The sequence below is a fragment of the Oratosquilla oratoria genome, chromosome 1, assembly GCF_046742065.1.
Source record: "Oratosquilla oratoria isolate Oo_2021 chromosome 1, ASM4674206v1, whole genome shotgun sequence".
NCBI classification, from domain to species: domain Eukaryota; kingdom Metazoa; phylum Arthropoda; class Malacostraca; order Stomatopoda; family Squillidae; genus Oratosquilla; species Oratosquilla oratoria.
Genome location: NC_134777.1, coordinates 107,534,485 through 107,553,594, shown reverse-complemented (window position 1 = coordinate 107,553,594; position 19,110 = coordinate 107,534,485). Strand labels below are relative to the sequence as shown.

The window sequence follows — 19,110 nt, the reverse complement described above, 5'->3', positions numbered from 1 at the left end:
AATTTGCCGCTATTTGCAGTCATGTATCTTTTGGCTGCATGGGATTCTTCTACCCTTCATCCGTGCCATTTTAAGAACTTCAGGTAGAGAACTATTGAACATTTTTTCCGGTATTGAGTAGGTTTAATCAAGGTGGAGGTAGAAGTTGGAAAGAGTTCTCCCAAAATATTTGAATATTTGTCAGGGCCCCGTAAGGAGGGACCACCGGCTCCACTGGGGCCATGACGCGCCGAGTCTCCCTGCAAAAGGTTTTGGAAGCGAAAAGCGAGGGCCATCGGGGGTGTCGAGTTGGGGGCCAGCTGGTCAGATGATGGGCCATTTCGCAGTGTCGAGCCGGATTGGATGAATTATAATTTTTGAAGGATTGATAGTAATCGTCTAGAATTTAAGTCCCCCCCCAGTGCATAAAGTCTTTCCGTAGTTGACTAAAATCACCTGGCGGCAGTCAGAACAAACACACGCGCGATCACAAGCACACACACACGCGTGCGCAAATAATGAGCAAATTGGGTAAATATTCAGAAGGAAAAAGCCGACTCCTAAATATCAAATTAAGGTCACAAATGGCAGCGGAAGAAAATTGAGCAAAAACAGGGAAATTAGCAAGAAGTGAACACTGCAAAAGTATATGAATAAAAAGAGACGTGAATGATGAGGAAAGAGAAAGAGATAAGACATTAAGAAGCTAAGCTAAGGAAAAAAACGAGAAAAAAACGGAGACAGAGAAAACGCAGTTCTATTGGACGTGAGATTGAAAAAAATGTATATTCAAGAAAAAGAAACGAAAGGTTCAGAGAACGAGATGGAGAGAGTAGAAAATTAAAACTAGCTTATACCAATATAGACGGATTAATCTCAGGATTAAACGAACTAAATGATTACCTGTCAGAAGAAAAAACAGACATAATGGAAATTGTGGAGACAAAATTAAAGGATCCATTATTACCAGTATTGGACATAGATTATATAATCACTGACTTAGAAACAGGAGAAGCAGGGTGAAGAAGTCATATTCTTGGCTAAGAAAAACTTAAATGTGACGAAAGTTACATATGAAGAAAATAGGGTAATGATCACAATAAGAGTTGAAGATAGTGATATGAAAAGCAGAAAGTTTGCAGTGATTTATGTGCCCCCAAAAACGGGGTCTTGGAGAGAGAGTGTTCTAAAATGTTAGATCATGCGAGGCTTTCATTAAACGAGATGCTGAAGGATGGAGGAAACACAGTACTTGTAAGATATTTTAACTGCAAAAAAATCTGTTGGGAAGAGATGACAGTGAAAGGTGGAGAGGGCCAGTGAGGAAATGTATTACTCGACATGACTATAGAACATACAATGACACAATAGGTAAAAGAAAAAACTAGATTTAGAAATAATGAACCGTCGAGACTAGACTTACTATTTACGTCATAACCTGAAATTATGGACAAAATTAAATATAAGACACCAGTTGCGAAGTGACCACATACCACTTGAGTTAGAACTAAAGGAGGAAATATATATAGAGAGAAATGAGAAATACAGAAAAAAGAAGACTGATGTATAGTAAAACGGACTTTGAGAAACTTAGATTTTTTTCTTAAAGCGAGCTTGGAAAAATTCTACAAAAAGCTTATGACAAAGTCCCACGCAAAAAATTATTAAGAAAACTGGAAACCATAGGAGGGAAACAAGGTAAACTACTGAAATGGATGTAGGACTTTTTGCATGGAAGAAAAAAAAAAGAGTTCTACTTGGGAGGAGGTGATTAGTGGAGTTCCACAAGGATCAGTATTGGGTCCAATAAGGATTCACTGCAGAGAGATCTGAACAGGGTTTGGGAATGGAGTCAGAAGTGGGAAGTGGACTTTAACATTAAGAAATGTAGCATAATGGAATTTGGAAAAAGTAAAAAGTAAAAAAAAAAAAAAAAAAAAATATCAGGACAAAGTAAAATTGGTGCAAAGGAAGTAAAGAAAGTAGGATCTGAAAAAGACCTGGGGGTCATCATCACAAAAGATGTGTCCCCTGACAAACAGATTAACAAAATTGTCGGTGAAACCTATAACTTGCTAAGATCAATAAAAGTGGCTTTTACTTACTTGAATGAAGAAATGGTAAAGAAAATACTAGTCACACTGATAAAGCCAAAATTGGAGTACGCAGCGACACAATGGTCACCCAGTACTAAAAAGAATATAAGGGAAATCGAGAGAATCCAGAGAGGAACTACGAAGATGGCCTCAACACTGTCAAAACTGTCGTATGAAGACAGATTGTCAAAACAAGAATTACCGACTCTGGAACAAAGAAGAGAAAGATGTGACTTGTTGACCATCAACAGAATTATGATAGGTATAGACGTCCTTGATAGAGAAGACACACTAAACTGGGATAAGAGAAACGCAAGAGAACTTGGAAAGAAACTCAAAAAGGACATTTATAGAAGAGACCTGAAAAAGAACCGCTTTCCCCATAGAGTGGTGGATGTTGTATGGTACAAACTAGACGAAACAATAGTGTATGCAAACACCATACACGAATTTGAGAGCAAATTAGACATGGCGAGATACAGAGACGGGACACCACAACTGTAGCTCCCCTTCCCGTTAGATACAACTTGATAACAACGCACGCGCGCACACACACACACACACACACACACACACACACACACACACACACACACACACACACACACACACACACACACACACACACACACACACACACACACACACACACACACACACACACACACACACACACAGTGTGTTTGCACCTTCTTCACACGGTATAGTGGCAGGCACACTTGGGCGTGCGTACATGTACTGCTCGGAGGCACACAACTATTTGCGGTGTCCATCCACCACCCACCTTGGGAGCGAGCGAGCGAGCGAGGAACGAGTAGTCGACATTGATCCCGGCCCGACCGCAGTGGGTTCGAACTAAAGTGAGGTTGTAGGAGGAAGTGCCTGCCAGCCTGCCTGCCTGCCTGCCGCGGGTCGAGTCCCCTCCCCCTCCTTCCCCTCCCCCTACCCCTGCATAATTCCCTCTATTTTCCCTACATTACCTTCCTTTCCACATTTCCCCTCTCGTATCCTCCCCTATTTTCCCCTTATCCCCTCATTTTTTCCTTTTCACTTCCGCATTCTACTTCTTCCTCCCTTGTCCCCTCCTTTTACCGTGTGTGTGTGTGTGTGTGTGTGTTTTCTTCCATTTTATTTTTCACATTTCCTCTGTTTTTCCTCTCCTCTCCCGTTACTTTCTTCTCCCATTCCTTTCCCCTCTCTTCCCTTTCCCTTTCCCCTCCCCCTCCCTTTCCCCTCTCTTCCCTTTTCCTTTCCCCTCCCCCTCCCTTTCCACCCACCGCCTTTCCTCAACCTTCCTCCTCAATACCCCTTCCCTCTCTCCGTCTCCCTTCCCCCCCATCTCCTTTTCCCCTCCCTCCCCCTCACAAGGAAAGAGGGGAGGGTGTGGCAGGGTGACCTGTCCCCTCTCTCCAGTCTCATCTCAGGTCGCTTCTTGCCAAAGGGAACGGGGGTTCGGGGCTCGGAAGCGGGGGTGGGTGCCTGCCCTCGACCCTAAGCGGGATGGGGGGAGAGGGGGCTGCCGCTGCCGCCGCCGCCGCCGCCGCCGTCGCCGCCGCCGCCGCCGTCGCCGCCTCCGCAGCCGCGCTGTGACCGAGGGCTCCTTAAGGTTCAGACCTCGTGACGTTGTGTCGAACTGGCCTCATGGTGAATGCATTTAGCTGCGGACGATTTTATTCAGTTGAAAGGGGCGGGTTTCAGATGGTACTGAGCGCCGACTCGTCAATTCTTTGTTGCACTGACTTCAACACTTGGTTTTGATTTGTTTTTGCTCCCGCGATGTCCCGTGATTTTATCGAGCCCAGGACAGACTCTTATAGTCAAAAACGGATTTTCGACTGATCGAGATCAACGCATTGATGCCGTGGTATCAAAGATGAAACAGCGGAACAGGTTAATCAAGATACATTACAGTCCCTGGGTGTTACCGATGGAGGGGGAGGGGGAGGGGCAGGTGAATGGAATAGCCAGGCGGCAGCTGGGACCAAGTACCACTCAGTACATAAGGAAAGTGTGAAGTTTCATCGTCTTCTCCGGTGGTCATCCCAGGTTTTTAAAATGAAAATTTAGAAATTAATTTCATAATTTGTCCCAGAAACCTTGGGTGGGTGTATGTGTGTGTGTGTGTGTGTGTGTGTGTGTGTGTGTGTGTGTGTGTGTGAGTTATAGTAGTGTGTTCAGCGTCTTTAGCCTGACTTCAAGATCCGCTTTTAGAGTTTAAGTGGAGATTGGAAAGAAGAGTGAGAGTTGCTTTCCCCCCATCCAGCCCACCCTACCCCTCTCTTATCAGCCCTCAGATTAGTCTCGTATTATGTCGGTACACGGCGAGGAAGAGAAAAAAAATCCTCTTCCCCATTAAAAAAATAAAATAAAAGAAGAGTGAGGGTAAAAAGAAAAGGTTGAAAAAAGTGTAAATAGGCAGGCGGGCAGGCAGGCCCTGCCTCACTAATAACCAGTTGTAGCAAAGTCTCTTAACTATATTAATTAAGTCGAGGCAGGAAAAGTCCAACATGTTAAAATGAAGCAAGATTTAAGCTGATTACAATGAGAAACTTTCTCTTCCTTTATTTCTACTCGAGTGTTTGATTTTCCCCTTCCCCCTTCCTCTCTCTCTCTCTCTCTCTCTCTCTCTCTCTCTCTCTCTCTCTGTCTCTATATCTATTTATCTCCTTATGTTCCCCGTGTGGGATATTGAATGCATATTTAATGCAGCCAATGTTTCAGGGACTTTAGTTATATCCTTTTCCCTACAGACCATGTCACTCAGCATTCTTTTATGACTGGAGAATAGTTTTCACTCAAAAAGGAATGCTGCTGCTCTTGCTCTTCTCAACTACTACTCCGTTCTGCCACTTACCCCCTTGTTAAATATTCCCTTCGCCACCTCTTCGCTGCCATCCAGCCATCCATGGTGCCCACGTGACGACAAGTGCTGCATTTCTTCCGACCAGACACAAGTGTTTACCTTTGACTCGTTTTGTTTTATTTATTTATTTATTGGATCGTCTATTTATTTACTTGTTCATTTATTTATTTTAGTTTTAAGGGCTTTGTTTCCTTTTCCGTTTTTCTTGTGAGTCAGACACTCAGGATACATTTTCCTCAACTTCTACCTTCTAGCCTACAGTGACTGACTCATGGCTTCAAAAGAGGCTCTTATCTTCAAGTCGCAGGTTTTTGACGTGAATGACTCCGACACAACCTCGATAACTTATTCGTATCGTAAATATTCGATATAAATAAATACGCTGATTCTGTAGTACCCAGAAATGAGGCCAAGTTTTAGCGTCGGCCAGAGGGCACTTGGCTGTGGCCGAAGGCGTCTCCTGTACCCATTCTGCTCAGAAATCCAAATCGTTTACTTGTAGCTCTCAGGGATTGAACTGAAATCCTTTTCGTTCGTGAGACAGGACCTGGATCGAACTCGCCACTGAGCTGAACGACCCGATGGAGTCCCCACACTGAACCTTTTGTGGCTAATACCGGAGGATTTTATTGAGCAGAGCTTCGGATTCACCACAAAACGGAGTCTTGGTCGATCGTGATTTATTACTTTCTTATTTATGTATTTGTTTCGATATTCATCTATTAGAAACAGAGTAAGTTCAAGGGATTTTACGTCTGCACGAGAGAGAAAGGAGATCGACGCCCCCCCCCCTAACTCCAAGAAAGGCACATGTGGTCTGCATCGCCAATGTGGAGTTGGTCAAAGAGGCGCATGATGAAGTTGTGGAGTTGGTGGAGGAGGAATGAACTAAGGGAATAGAGTATTGGGCCAAGCTGAGGAAGAGCGAGACGAAGTGGAGTAGGAGGAGGTGGCGAAGTGGATCTTCTCGTAAGGACGAACGTGGAGATCACCCGTGGTGGAGAGAAGCGAAAATGAGGAGGGAGGGAGCAACTGGGGTGGGGAGGACGAGTGTGCTGCTGGGGGGGTGGTAGGTGGTAGATGCGGAGGATCCTCTTGTTGGAGAGAGAAAAAAAAGTGTGTTGGTGAATGAACTTGTGAGGGGAGGAGTCCCTGTAAGACGACGACAGTAAATGGTCGAGGAGAAGGAGGAGCGAAGGAGCTGGAGTTGGAGAGAGAGAAAATGAGAAAGGATAAAAGTGATGAGGTAATTGAAAGAATAAAAGAAAGGATTGGGGGGGAAGCGGAGAAAGAAGGAGAGGGAATGTGATAAAAAGAGAAATGGGCACAAGAATGACAAAACTGATGAAATTGGGAAATAGAAAATAAAAAAGAAGAAATGAAAAAAGAGAGAGGAACAGCAAGAGCACTGGAGGAAGAAATAGAAAAAAGGAGGAAGGCATCGAAACAGGAGGAATCAGGAAAGATAGAAAACAGGAGGACTGAAGGAAGAGGGAAAGAACAGAGTAAAGATAGATAAAGCAGAAAGGAGGTATGCAGATAGTAACGACAGTAGGAGATGGGACAGAACAAAAAATAATAGTGAAGATTAAGTAAATGATAAAAATGAAAGGGATATTAACTTAAAATGTGGAAATCAAGAGAGACCGAGAAAGAAGTGAAACAGGGTGCGGCTGGTGGTTGTTGTTGTTGATGGTGGTGGTGGTGGTGGTGGAAGTAGTAAGGGTGGTTTATGATGGTGATGAGCAGAGAGAGAGAGAGAGAGAGAGAAGACGAGGAAGAGATGGTGAGCAGGAAGAGAGGAGGGATGGCGGCAAAAGAGGAAGCTCGCAATTGCTCGTTGGTCGCTCCATTGGACAGGAAGTGGGAATTCGCCTCCTCCTCCCTTTCCCTTCCCCCTCCTCTTCCTCCTCCTCTTCCTCCTCCTCCTCCTCCTCCTCCTCCTCCTCCTCCTCCTCCTCCTCCTCTTCATCCTCATCTTTTGCTTCCTCCAAATTCTACCGATCCCTCACCGGCTTTCCCCCCTCCTCTTCCTCTCCCCGTTCTTTGTGGTCCTACTGGTTCTTCTTCCTCGTTTTTTTCTTCTTTTTAATCTTCTTCCTCCTCATTTTCTACCTCCGCCTTCTACCTCCTCTACCACCCTCCTTTCCCTCCTCAATCTTCCTTCTTCTTTCTCGTCCTTTCCATTTCTTCTCCCCTCTTTCCCTCCCTTTCCTCTTTCCCCTCCTCCCTACCCCTTCTTCTCCCACCCTCCTCCCTCCTCCCTCCTCCCTTCTCCCTTCTCCCTTCTCCTACCACCCTCCTCCTCCCTCCCCTCTCCTTCCTCCCTACTCCTTCTCCTTTTCCTCCTCTCCTGTTCATCTTCCTTCCTCCATATATCTCCTCGTCCAATGGAGCGTCCAATGGAGCGTCCTCCGTGTTCCTGCTGCCCTTATTCCTAATCCTTGTCTTCTCCTAATCTGTTTTCCTTCAGGTGATGTCTCCCCCCCCTCGGGGGGTTCCTTTTTCCTTTCCACTTCGTTCTCTCACCCTTTCATCCACTCTTGTGAAGCATCGAATTCATTTCTGTTCTCATGTTTCTCTTGTCACATGCTGTACCTTCTTTGTTTTCACGAGCGCGCGCTCGCACTCAGAGGCACACATACACAAGAATTTGGGGGAGTTTTCTGTGGAATGGAAGTAGAACGACCTCACTCAGCACAATATTGAGGCGAGTCGTCACAAGGAGAGCTGTCATGCACAAAGATTTTTTTTTCACTAAAGAGAGAACAACAGACGCCACGTTTCCTCTTCATTGGCAAGCACTGGGTAAGGAAAATGCGCTGAATTTGGCACTGAAATAATTTCAGAATATTGTCAACAGATCTCTGCGAGCTGAAGGCAGCTGAAGATAGTGAAAAGATCTCTGCGAGCTGAAGGTAGCTGAAGATAGTCAACAGATCTCTGCGAGCTGAAGGCAGCTGAAGATAGACTCTGAGTTTTCCTTTTCCTCTGAAAGTTGAGACGCCTCCATTCAGGACACCCGTGGGTTCACTCTTTGGCTCGAAATGATGCGGCGTCTAGCGTTCGTTGCCGTAATGACGCGCGCTCGCGCGCGGGCCGTTTCAAAGCCGCTGGTGCTGGACCAGGTGCACACAAGGGCGAGATTGCCTTGGAAATAGGGTGAAAATGGCCTTAGGGATTGTCACATTAAAATGTCATTGGTATTGTACACATGTATTTATCTACCCCCGCCTGCCTCTCTCTCTCTCTCTCTCTCTCTCTCTCTCTCTCTCTCTCTCTCTCTCTCTCTCTCTCTCTCTCTCTCTCTCCTCTTCTCTTTTTCTCTGCTCTCTCTGTTCTCTCTCCTCTCTCTCTCTCCTCTCCTCTCTCTCTTCTCTCTCCTCTCTCTTCTCTCTTTTCTCTCCTCTCTCCTCTCTTTTCTCTCCTCTCTCTTCTCTCTTCTCTCTCTCTCTCCTCTCTCTCTCTCTCTCTCTCTCTCTCTCTCTCTCTCTCTCTCTCTCTCTCTCTCTCTCTCTCTCTCTCATTCCTCCATTCAGTCCCCTCGTCGTCGTGGCCCCTGCCGCCCCTCCTCTCCCCCGCAGCGGTCGCCCTTCCTGTCCTCGTGCCGTCCGTGGCAGCAGCAGGAAACAAAACATCCACCTACTCCCGTTTGATTGCGCCTCTTTCTCTCTCTCACTATCTATCTATCTATCTATCTCATTCTCTGTGTGTGTGTATGAATGTATGGAAGGAATTCCTTCTTAATCCTTGCTTCGACTGTTGATCCTCCCCCTCCCTCCCTCCCTGCCCTTCGACCGAGACCCCACATCGGAGCGGGTCCAACCCCCAACCGGGGTCCTACTTGGCCAAATGGCATCGTCTGGCTTGACCTGGCATTAGCTAGAGCAAACGAGAAGAGGTCAGTCGTCTTCGTGGTGTTGGAAGGGCCAAGAAGGAGCCGCCCGACGAAGGATTAGGATTTGGAGATAAGGGGAGGAGGAGGAGGAGGAGGCTGAGGAGGAGGCGGCGGAGACTTCGAAGAAGAAGATCCCCAGTGGGTCACATAGAGTACTGCTGCAGCACCAAAGCACGATGGCAGGCAGGCAGGCAAGGAATGAAGGATGGCTGGGGACCTGAACAGTCTTGGGCCACGTGGGGGGGGGGTAAATGGACTGGCTAGAATGAGAAAAAATGCAGAATGGAATAAGATAGGAAAGAATGGAGAGGTAATAGAAAAGTGATTGACAGAAGCAGGAGAACGAGGAGAGAGGTAGTGAATAGAGAGGGAGAGAGGGATTAAGGTTGTGGGAGATGTTTGATAAAATTGTGAAGGAAGGAAAGGTATAACAGGAAAAAGAGAGGTAGGAGAGAGAGAGAATAGGAGTAGAAGTATTGAGAGAAAGAGGGAAGTAGTAGAGATATTGAGAGAGAGGTAGCAGATGTGTTGAGAGAAGGGAAGTAGAGATAGTGGAAGAAAGGCAGTAGAGGTAGTGGGAGAGACGTAAAGGTAATAAAAAGAGTGAGAAAAGGGTAGTAAAGGGAGGGAGAGAGGTAGTCAGTATGAAGAGTAAAGGGGGTATTAGAGAGGAGAGAGAAAGAGAGAGAGAGCAAACGAAAGGAGAGTATTTTTTTTTTTGTAGGCAGGGAGGAAGGGTAGGGAGGAGGCAGCAGCCTCGTGCTTGGGAATAATGAAGGCAATCGGGGAATCTGTTGAAGGTGCGACTCCTGCACATCCGCGCTTGCGCTACTGGCGGGGCGGATGGTGCCCCCACCCCCTCACAGGCTCCCTGTGTAGGACAGGACTGTGTGTATCCTTTAGGTGCTGATGTGTGTGATGGGTGCATGCATTTGTGTTTGTATCTTTCGGGAAGGGGAGCTACGCTTGTGGTGTCCCGTCATTCCATCTCGCAATGTCTAGTTTGCTCTTAAATTCGTATATGTGTGTGTGTGTGTGTTCGTGCGTGCATGTGTGCGTGTATATTTGTGTGTGTGTGTGTGTATGTGTGCATGTATGTATGTGGGGGGCTACGGTAAAAAGAAAAGACTTATTAGTGAGGTTAGAACTGAACTGACTTGACATGTGGCCGAAGCCGATATGTACAGTATATACCGCTTGGGCAGCGTTCGTGGTGCGTAATTAGGAATAATTACACTGGATTGGGTTAGGTCGGGTCACGCTGTCACGGGCAGGTGTGTGCTCAAGTTGGAGTGTATCCTTTCTGCTGTCATGTGATCAATCGTACCACATGATTCATACAGCCTCACCTGTGTTCTCTCCTTTGTCCTTGTCACGTCCTTAGCGTGAATAGAATCCTTAAGTTGTACTGTGTCACGCCCTTGCGTGAATAAGGTCTCCTGTTTGTATCTTTAAGGCACGCCTCCCGTGAACATGATGTGTTGTGTATTATTATTAATGTTGTTATTGTTACCTGTGGAAAGAAATTTGATATATATTTCATATGTATGTGTGTATATCAAAATGTATGTTATCAAGTAAACCATAGCGCAGTACCCATCAGTTGTGGCGGGTTTCGAATACGTTCTGTCAGATGACGCCTAGCTCGGAAAACGTTATATAATTTGGCGTGAAAACATGTTTTCCTTTCCCATTGGTTAGAAGTAGCTGAACTACCTAGTTCAAGTACGTATCGACATCCACGAAATGTAATTACCAATGCCCAAGCTATATAAGACCGGGCAGAGGGCGACTACAGAAAACCAGAGCGGAGACCCAAGCAGACAGAAAACAGAGATACAAGAGAAAGCTGAGAGACAAGAAAATAACCAAGAAAGAGATCTGTTATCAGATAGAAGACAAGAAAAAAAAAAGCAGATGCCCACGGTTTATCTGAAAACTACGTAGATTTATTTGTTTATTTATTTATTTGTCTATCTATTTTTATTTTTTCTCTTATTTATTCGTCGATTTGCACGCGAAGTGCAAGCCTTCGCTTTTCCGAATTATTTCCGACATCTTCCAAACTACAACGAAAGCTAAATACGACTCTACACACGCTCTCTCTTTCTCTGTTATTTCTTCACTACGAGACACCAACCTATCGTCTACGTGTTCCCCAACAACCATAAGTGTTTCCCGACCCCATACATACTACCACAGGTTATCACACATGATTCTCTCCCCAAATGACCTGTTCGGCCCGAGACATAAAGACCGTTACAGACGGTTGACGTTGTACGCGTATTCTATCACCTAAATAAAAAATGTTCTCCACTCCAGGTTCTACGTACGAAGCCTAAAACTGAAACAAACTGGTAATTGTTTAGGTACCCATTTATGATTCATTAAACATATATATGTTCATTTTTTTATGATTAATGTGCATTGCTACATTTTTCTTATTCTATGTTCATTAAAGTTGTTTGCGTCTATTTTAATATTGAAAATAATAACTTATTTTAACGAAGAGTTTAATCCTGCCCAAACTCTGCCATTCGTGCGAGCTGCGCACGTCCTTAACTTTTTTTTTCCGTGTGGCGACAAGCCTGGCCCATAGTGGGTCGTGACAGTCCTCCTCACCCTGCCCTCCTTATATCTGCCCTACTCCTTAGCTTTGTCCTGAATTTGCTACCAATATTCTTGCTAGAAAGTCTTCAACTACAGAAAGGAGTTTGGTATGCAAATACTGTATAACGTTTGTTGGAATAAGTTATGGATTTTCTCTATAGTATTCTATTTCACAATATATTACATTTTCTAATATAGAAATAATATATATATACATATATATATATATATATATATATATATATATAATATAGAATTAAACAATGAACTTCATATTTACGTAGTGAAACATCTCTGGGTCCTTGAACATCTTCGCCACGATTGTTCACATTACATGTTTCATCGTGGCCTCCTCCGCCAGGTGGTTTCGTTCAAGTGAAGGAGGTGAAGGCACTTTTTGGGCACCAGATTGAACATTTCGGATGCTTTCTTGTTTATCACCGAGACCGAAATCCTTTGTCTTCAAACAGCGATACTAAATTATATTGGATACAATTTTCTTTCTAGTGACTCCAGAAATCCTTTAAATTCTCAAGAGAGTGCCATTTTCCACCAATGAAAATGTCCGAAAGTTTTAATGTGCAAAATGATTGGCCGGGGAGTTTATAATTTTCCACCAATCGGAATGGCCAAAGTTGCCCACGTGAAAAATGGCGCCGCCTTCAGCTTCCTCCAGCATTATAGGAAGCACCTCGGATTTTAATTTGGATTAGGTCACCAGAGTGGAAGGAAATAGAATTGAAAATGAGATTTGCTAACTTTCTTTTTTATACAACGTATAATCCTGGCAGGTTTAGAATGCCTGTTTGTATTTACCTAGTTGTATCATATGGGAAGGGGAGCTACGCTCGTAGTGTCCTGTCTCTATATCTTGCAGTAAACTAAATTGTTCTTAAACGTGTATGGTTTTTGTACACGCTATCATTTCGTCCAGTTTGTTACATACATCCAGCACTATAGAGAAAGCTGTTCTTTTTCAGGTCTCTTCTTTAACTGCCCTTTTTGAGCTTCCTTCCTTCCATGTCCCCTTGTATTTCTCGCATCCCAATTTAGTAGTTTTCTCTAGCAAGGACTTCTATACCTCTCATGATTTCTATAGCTGGTCAACAAGTCTCGTCTTTCTCTTCTTTGTTCCAGGGTGGCGTGGTGTAGCGTCTGTTTTTAGTCGAATAGTTTACTTCCCTGAAAGGAGTGCTTAGTAAACACGGACGCATTACTTTCTTTTAGTTTGTACAACATTTACCGGAAGCATATGTACTAGGGAGATTCAAGACTACCAGATGCGCACCTTAGCTCTGAGGGGGGGGGGGTAAAGACAACACAACGATGAAGATAATGTCTTTGTAGTGTTGTGTAAAGTCGCGTTCAAGATCAGTTTAGAGTAAATTGACCTTGGTCACGGCATGGACAGGCGTGGTCTTGTCTTCAGCAGTCAATACACCGCACTAACATGACGTATAGTAACGTCATGACTTGTGCGCTCTTATTTTATTTCCTTGTTTATTTCTAATAGTTTGTTTATTAGCTTGTTTCTGTTTATCTGTTCGTGTATTTCTTCTGCAGTGAACAGTGTAATATCTTGTAGGCATGAAACTTTCACTTTTGCTCGACCTGATATTGATTCTTCTCCTTTCCTTCAACAGTCAACAAGAAGGATACCGTGCCGAACTGGAGCTGCACGCCGGAGAACTGGGACTACTGCCACAACCTGACCACCTACAACTCCTTCAAGTCCCACTTGGGCGATTCGTCGCAGATGAGCGGGATCCTTCCAGAAAGGTACGTGTACATACCAATCTCGACGGGACTGATGCTGCCACGCGCATGAAAACTTGACCCTTGCCGCCACCGAATGAAGGGAACTTCATTCAAATAGGTATTGATTGTGTGTGTGCGTTTGCGTGTGTTTATGTTTGAATGTGTGTGTGTGCAGGACTTGATTTATTGTGCTGGATGGTAGTTCAAAGATTGTATAGTCCGATCTTTGTAATGCTTGTATTTATTATCAATGTTTCATCAGAGGGAGCTTGTAATTTTAACCATATCAAGATAAATGTTTCATCACAAGGAGCCCGTTATTCTATCCACCTTGGGATCAATATCACACCAAAGAGATGGAGTAATAGAGGTGGCAAAGGAGAGATTTAAGGAAGTGGGAGAGTAATAGAAATTAAAAGTTATTACTCTTTATGGGGATTAATATCCTACCATAAAAAAAATGTTTTGTGACGACTGGCCCCCCAGGGATGTCGCTCAAGCCCCCAAAACAGAGGCACTGAACCAAATTTATCTTGTCAGCACAACATAGGGAACGTATTGATCTATATACCGAGAGCTTCCCCCCCACCCCACCCCATATAAGGGAGGTAGCGTATTGATAGTTGTGTAATTATACTAGTTGTGGTGGTGTAGTCGAGGATGTTGCTACTGCTGGCCGTGGTGTTGGTGACGGTGAGGGGAAACGGCTCAAGATGAGTTTCATGGCTAACGGCAACACAAGATTCAAGGGAGGGACTGAAGGCTGTAAATAGTCTAGTTGATGGATGAAGAGATGTGGAGGATGTGGGGAGGAGCAGGTGTGGTGGGAAGGGAAGAAGGATGGAAGGATGGATGGATGGCCTAGGAATAGGTAATCTATTGCCTGTGGGTGAGGTAGGCGTCATTTTCACCTGACAGCCTTGATTGATCGACCTGGAAGGAAGCGAGAGTGGCTGGACGAGGGTGTAGAAAAGCTGGTATGATCCATTTAAGCAACATTCGAAGATGAGAGGGGAGATAAGGAGGGGAATTGTGTAGAGATAAAGGACTGTGGAGGTAGAAAGGGGAGGAATACAGGGAGTAGGACGAAAGAGGGGTGAGGGAAGATGGAAAGGGTAAGAGTGAAAAGATGGGGAAAAGCGTTGAAAAAAAGGGTGTGTTACACTAGGAAAGTGTGTAAAGAAGCCGAGGGAGGTTAGGTCGTTTTCATATTTAGGTGTAGGTGAGTGTGTGGATGGGATGCAGCCAGTCCGTCCACACAATAGTTCCAAGGGAGAAAGAAGAAGGATAACGGGGAACGGTCGTGGTTAGGATGAAAATGGAGAGGCGCGTTGAAATGGGTTGTTGTTGTTGTTTTCTGTTTCTTTTACTCTCTCGCCCTTTCTTCTCTTTGTTCTTTACTCCTTAATTAGCTGTGCGTTTGGGCGTGTCGTTTACCCAATTCATGCAGTTTACAGTAACCAAACTCTTACGTCCCTTAACAATGGCACAATGATTAACAATGATGATAATGGCAAGTAGAACATATTTCTGAATGCGAGGTATCATGTATAGTGGGATGGAAAGGAAAGCTGTGGTGGAGGAAGGGGAAGATGGATAGGAAGTGGAAGTCAGCCTCGAGTTCTAGATGTGTGAGTTGAGGGTAGGTAGCAGTAAGGGGACGAGTGACTGAAGGGAGAGGAGGGGGTCGAGAGAAGGTGAAAGTTAATCAAGGTCCGCTGTGACGAGGAAGAGGCGGAGGAGGAGCAACGAGAGGTTGGTGGCTTCCGGGAAGAACTGATGTTGAAATGGGGACCTGCACGACGAAAAAGGTTGGTTGGTAACTGGACGAGAAGGTAAAAGAGCCTAATAACGAGTACGTAGACTAACGCAGCGAGATTGGGGAACCTGGGATTGTGGTGTGTCGTCGTGTACCGTGCTTGGGGACGAAAGCCAGAAGCCAAAGACAAATGTTATGGTGTGTTATTCGGGGGTTGCAAGTGAGCGACCTTCCTTCTCTCTGGTGAAGATGGGTCTGGAGAACAGAAGCTGCTCATCGGATCTTGGGTGGGCGGCGGGGGAGGGGGGGAGGAGTGAATTCGAGACAACGTATTCTGGTGCTTCGTTGAGCCGGGTGGTGGTCGAACCCAAGACAGTAACCACTAAATAAAGTTGCTCTATTCAATGGTGCTCCCGCAGGAGGAGGAGGAGGAGGAGGAGGAGGAGGTGGGTGGCACTGGGATCGTGCTATTCCTCGAAGAGCTATTGAAACCGATGGAGGGAAATGGAGGACGAGAAGGGTTGCGGGGGAGGGGGGCAGGGAGGGGGGTTGGTGACAGTGGCAGCATTGAGGAAGAGCGGTAGGGTTTTTCGATGGAGTTGAGAAATTGATGGATGGATTTGACGGTGAACTGTGAATATGGAGATAAGAATTGATGCGTAAAAAACGTGGCGACGGATCGGTATGTGGCTTTGGGTGAACTTCAAGGATTGATGGAAAAAAAGTGAAGACCTTACGACAGGAGGTGCTCAACTGGACCGAAGCGGCCACATTCTTATTCTTCATCTTGCCCTCCTTCTCCTTCTCTTCTTCTTCTTCATCTCGCCTTCCTTCTCCTTCTCTTCTTCATCTCGCCTTCCTTCTCCTTCTCTTCTTCATCTCGCCTTCCTTCTTCTCTTTCTTCTTCTCCTTCTCTTCCTCCTTGTCCACCATTACTCTTTCTTCTCCTTCATATTTTTTCTCCTCTGTTCCTCTTCCACTTCCTATTTCCCCTTCGCCATTCCATCTCTTTCTTCTTCCTCTTATCCTTCAACTTTTTTTTCGCTTTCTTCATATTCTGCTTCCTCCTCCTTCCTCTTCTTTTTCTTCTCTCCTCCACCACCATCTCCTTCCTCTTCTTCCTCCTCTTTCATTTTCTTCTCCTTCTCTTTCTTCTCCTTGTTCTTCTTACTCCTCCTTATTCTTCTTTTTCTCTTCCCCTCCTTCGCCTTGCTTCGCCCATTCTTTCTTTTTCCTTTCTCTTTCATTTCCCTTTCTCATCCTTTACCTTCTTTTCCTCTCCCTTTACTCTCACTATCACTTTCCTTCCTTCCTTTCTTTCCCATTGGTCGCCTTACCCACCCACCCACCCACCCTCCCCTTTGTTTTCTCTTCATCACTAAATTTCCTGACTCTCGCTCCCCTCCCCCCTCCACTAAACCCTCCCCTTCCCCAACTCCTCGCCTTCTCCCTTCCCCCTCTCCCTCACCCCCCCTCCTTTCTGATGATTCCCGCCTCTTGTATTTAGTTCAACAAAAGGAGAATCCGAAGCTCGAATGTTCGAGCGCTTCACTCACGGCCTTGCTCCTGAATATCCGCCTCCTCGAACCCAAGGAGGTGCTGCTCCTGCAAAAAATCCACTTCCTCATCACCTCACCCACCTCCACCTCCTTCTCCACCACACCCTTCTCCTCTTCCTTTTAATCCTTTTCCTTCTCCTCTTCCTTTTCTTTCTTCTCTTCTTCCCCTCAGATCTCCTACTCCTCTTCTTCTTCTTCTTCGTCTTCTTCTTCTCCTTCTTCTTTTTTCTCTGTCTCCACCCCCACCCCAGCCCCCACTTACCTTTAGAGGCTTTATCGTTCCCTTCCTTCTTCTTCGTCCCCTTCGTCGTCGCCGGCGTGCCTCGCGGCAACCATTTCATCCTCTCTCGCCTCCTCGCGTGTGATCAGCGTTCTTAGGGGGCTTCTGCAGAAGAAGCCTTCTTGAAGGAAGGCGCGCGTCCTCCGCCTCTTCTTCTTCATGGCTCATGGGTCTCCTGCGAGCCTCTCGAGCCTCTGTGGAACCTTCTTCAGATTCCGTCCTTTGTAGCCGCCTCCTCTGCGTGTTCTTCCTCGTGCACCTGCAATTCCCCCCTACTTCCACAGCGAGGATCCGGACTTCAAAGATTTCCTTATGGTGGCGCCAGCTGGTTTTATTTCACAGAAATATGGAGGGGGGGGGTTCACGGCGACTCGAGAGCCCCAAGAGTCTTGGTTCCAGCTACATGGAATTTCGATTGGCACAAGAGCGAAGTTGTACCACAGTGACGGGAAGGATGATGCAGTAATGTTCATCCTACCTCAACGGATAGTGCTCTCTGTTGGGAATTTGTAAAAATCGGAATTCGCCACTAGTATCCAGGACCAGATCTCTTTTCGAAAACGTACCAGAATATTAGAAAGTGCTCCTGGTTTTCGAAATTATCTACATTTCTGAAATCTCTGTTCCAAATGTTAGATATTACCGAATTTTTGAGAGACCCAAAAGAGAAAAAAAAAACACACCTGTGAATGTATATTTGAATTCCCTCTGCATCCTCGGTGCCAGTAAGTCGTCCTCCTCCTTCCTTGGTGCCGTCCTCGAGAAATCCTCGGGAGAACCCTCTCTTGGGCGAATGACATCGCCCGGCAGGCACGGGGCAGAACAAAATCCTTTTAATGTGACCACTCGGTATAAATGGCTTCATGTACAGCCCTCGTGATTATTTCTTCTTCGTCTTCTTATTATTATTCTTTTTCTTTGTCTGCTTCTTTATTTTCTGCGTCCACTTTTACTCCTCTTCTAACACTACTCCCCTGTGAGGCTCGGCACGGTTAGCGCTCCCTCCCTCCCTCCCTCCCTCCCACCCTCACTCCATTATTCCCTTCCATTTCCCATCCCCTGCTGCTCTCCATTCCGCCTTCCTACCTCTCCTATTTCACTTCTTCTTCTTCCTCGAGTCTTCATTCTTACATCTTACCGTGTCCCTGCGGTTTGCTTGATGCCATCAGATACGGACTACGACGTACAGCGCGCACACTCCTGCTCTCTTTATTCCTCTTCCTTCTCTCTTTGTCTATCTATCTATACATACATACATATATATATATATATATATATATATATATATATATATATATATATATATATATATATATATATGTAATGTGTGTGTACTACTTGAAGTACACCGCATTATTTTGTTATTCTCCAGCCTTTTATCTCGTCTTTAATGTTTTAATTTCCCACAGAGAGAGACATATCTAGGACTTGTGGACAGCCCCCCCCCCCGCGCCCCCCTCCTACAACCATCTCTACTTCTCCAAGTAAACTTTTTTCCTTCTCCCTGCGGAAACCCATTCCCTGACCCTCCTTTGCGTAAAGAAAAGCACAGGAGGCCAACAAGTATGTAGAGAAGAGAAAGGAAAAAATGAGGACGAAGGAGTGAATGGAGGGCCGGCCGTGGAAGGAGAATCCTGGAGGAAGTGTCTGCAGAAAAGGTGGAGGGCCGGGAAGGGAAGGGAAGGGAAGGGAGACTGCAGGATCTGCACAAGTGAGGAGTGGAGGGGAAGGCGTTCAGGACCCCCCCCCCCCGTATATGTAAAGAGAGAAATCCTCCCCTTTTGTGCTGACAGTCCTTCCCCAGAGCAGCCTCCCCCCCCCCACACACTTCATCCATCTCCGTGTTTTTTCTATTTCTCCTCTTCCTCTAGTTTCTTCTTGATCTCCATTTTTTCTTGGACTTCCTATTCCCCGACCTCGTACTTCTCCTTATCGCCATATCTATCCCCCCCCGCCCCCATGCATGGTCCCTCGCCGCCCTCATTATCCGTAACTCCCTGTTCCTCCTCATCCTCTTGTTTCTTTCGCCCTGTTCTTATTTCTTCTCGACCTTCTCTCCTTCTCTACCTGGCGGCGGCGGCGTCCCCAAGTCCAGGTCGTCGTCTTCCTCCGCATCCACCTCCTCTTATTTCACATTTTCGTCCTCTCCTTCCTCTTCGTCCTCCCAATTGTCCTTTCCTCGTCCTCCCCTTCATCTTCCTCTTCGTCTTTCTCCTCGTGTTCCTCTTCCTACTCCGTCACTGCCTTCCCTCTCTTCCTTTTCCGCCTCCTTATACTGCCTCTCCTCCTCCTCCTCCTCCTCCTCCTC

The 19,110-nt window shown here is 45.8% G+C and overlaps 1 protein-coding gene across 4 annotated transcripts in view; it reads left to right on the top strand.

Annotated features, from left to right (window-relative positions):
* The window catches only part of LOC143024761 (uncharacterized), a 271,674-nt gene that overhangs the window by 119,180 nt on the left and 133,384 nt on the right, over positions 1-19,110 (top strand). For all 4 annotated transcript variants that reach the window (XR_012966299.1, XM_076183888.1, XM_076183902.1 and 1 more), the window contains exon 5: positions 13,090-13,225. Coding sequence is in view for 3 of the 4 variants with exons in the window: in XM_076183888.1 (XP_076040003.1) it covers positions 13,090-13,225 (136 nt within the window). In the remaining variant the exon portion in view is untranslated. The remainder of the gene's footprint in view (positions 1-13,089; positions 13,226-19,110) is intronic.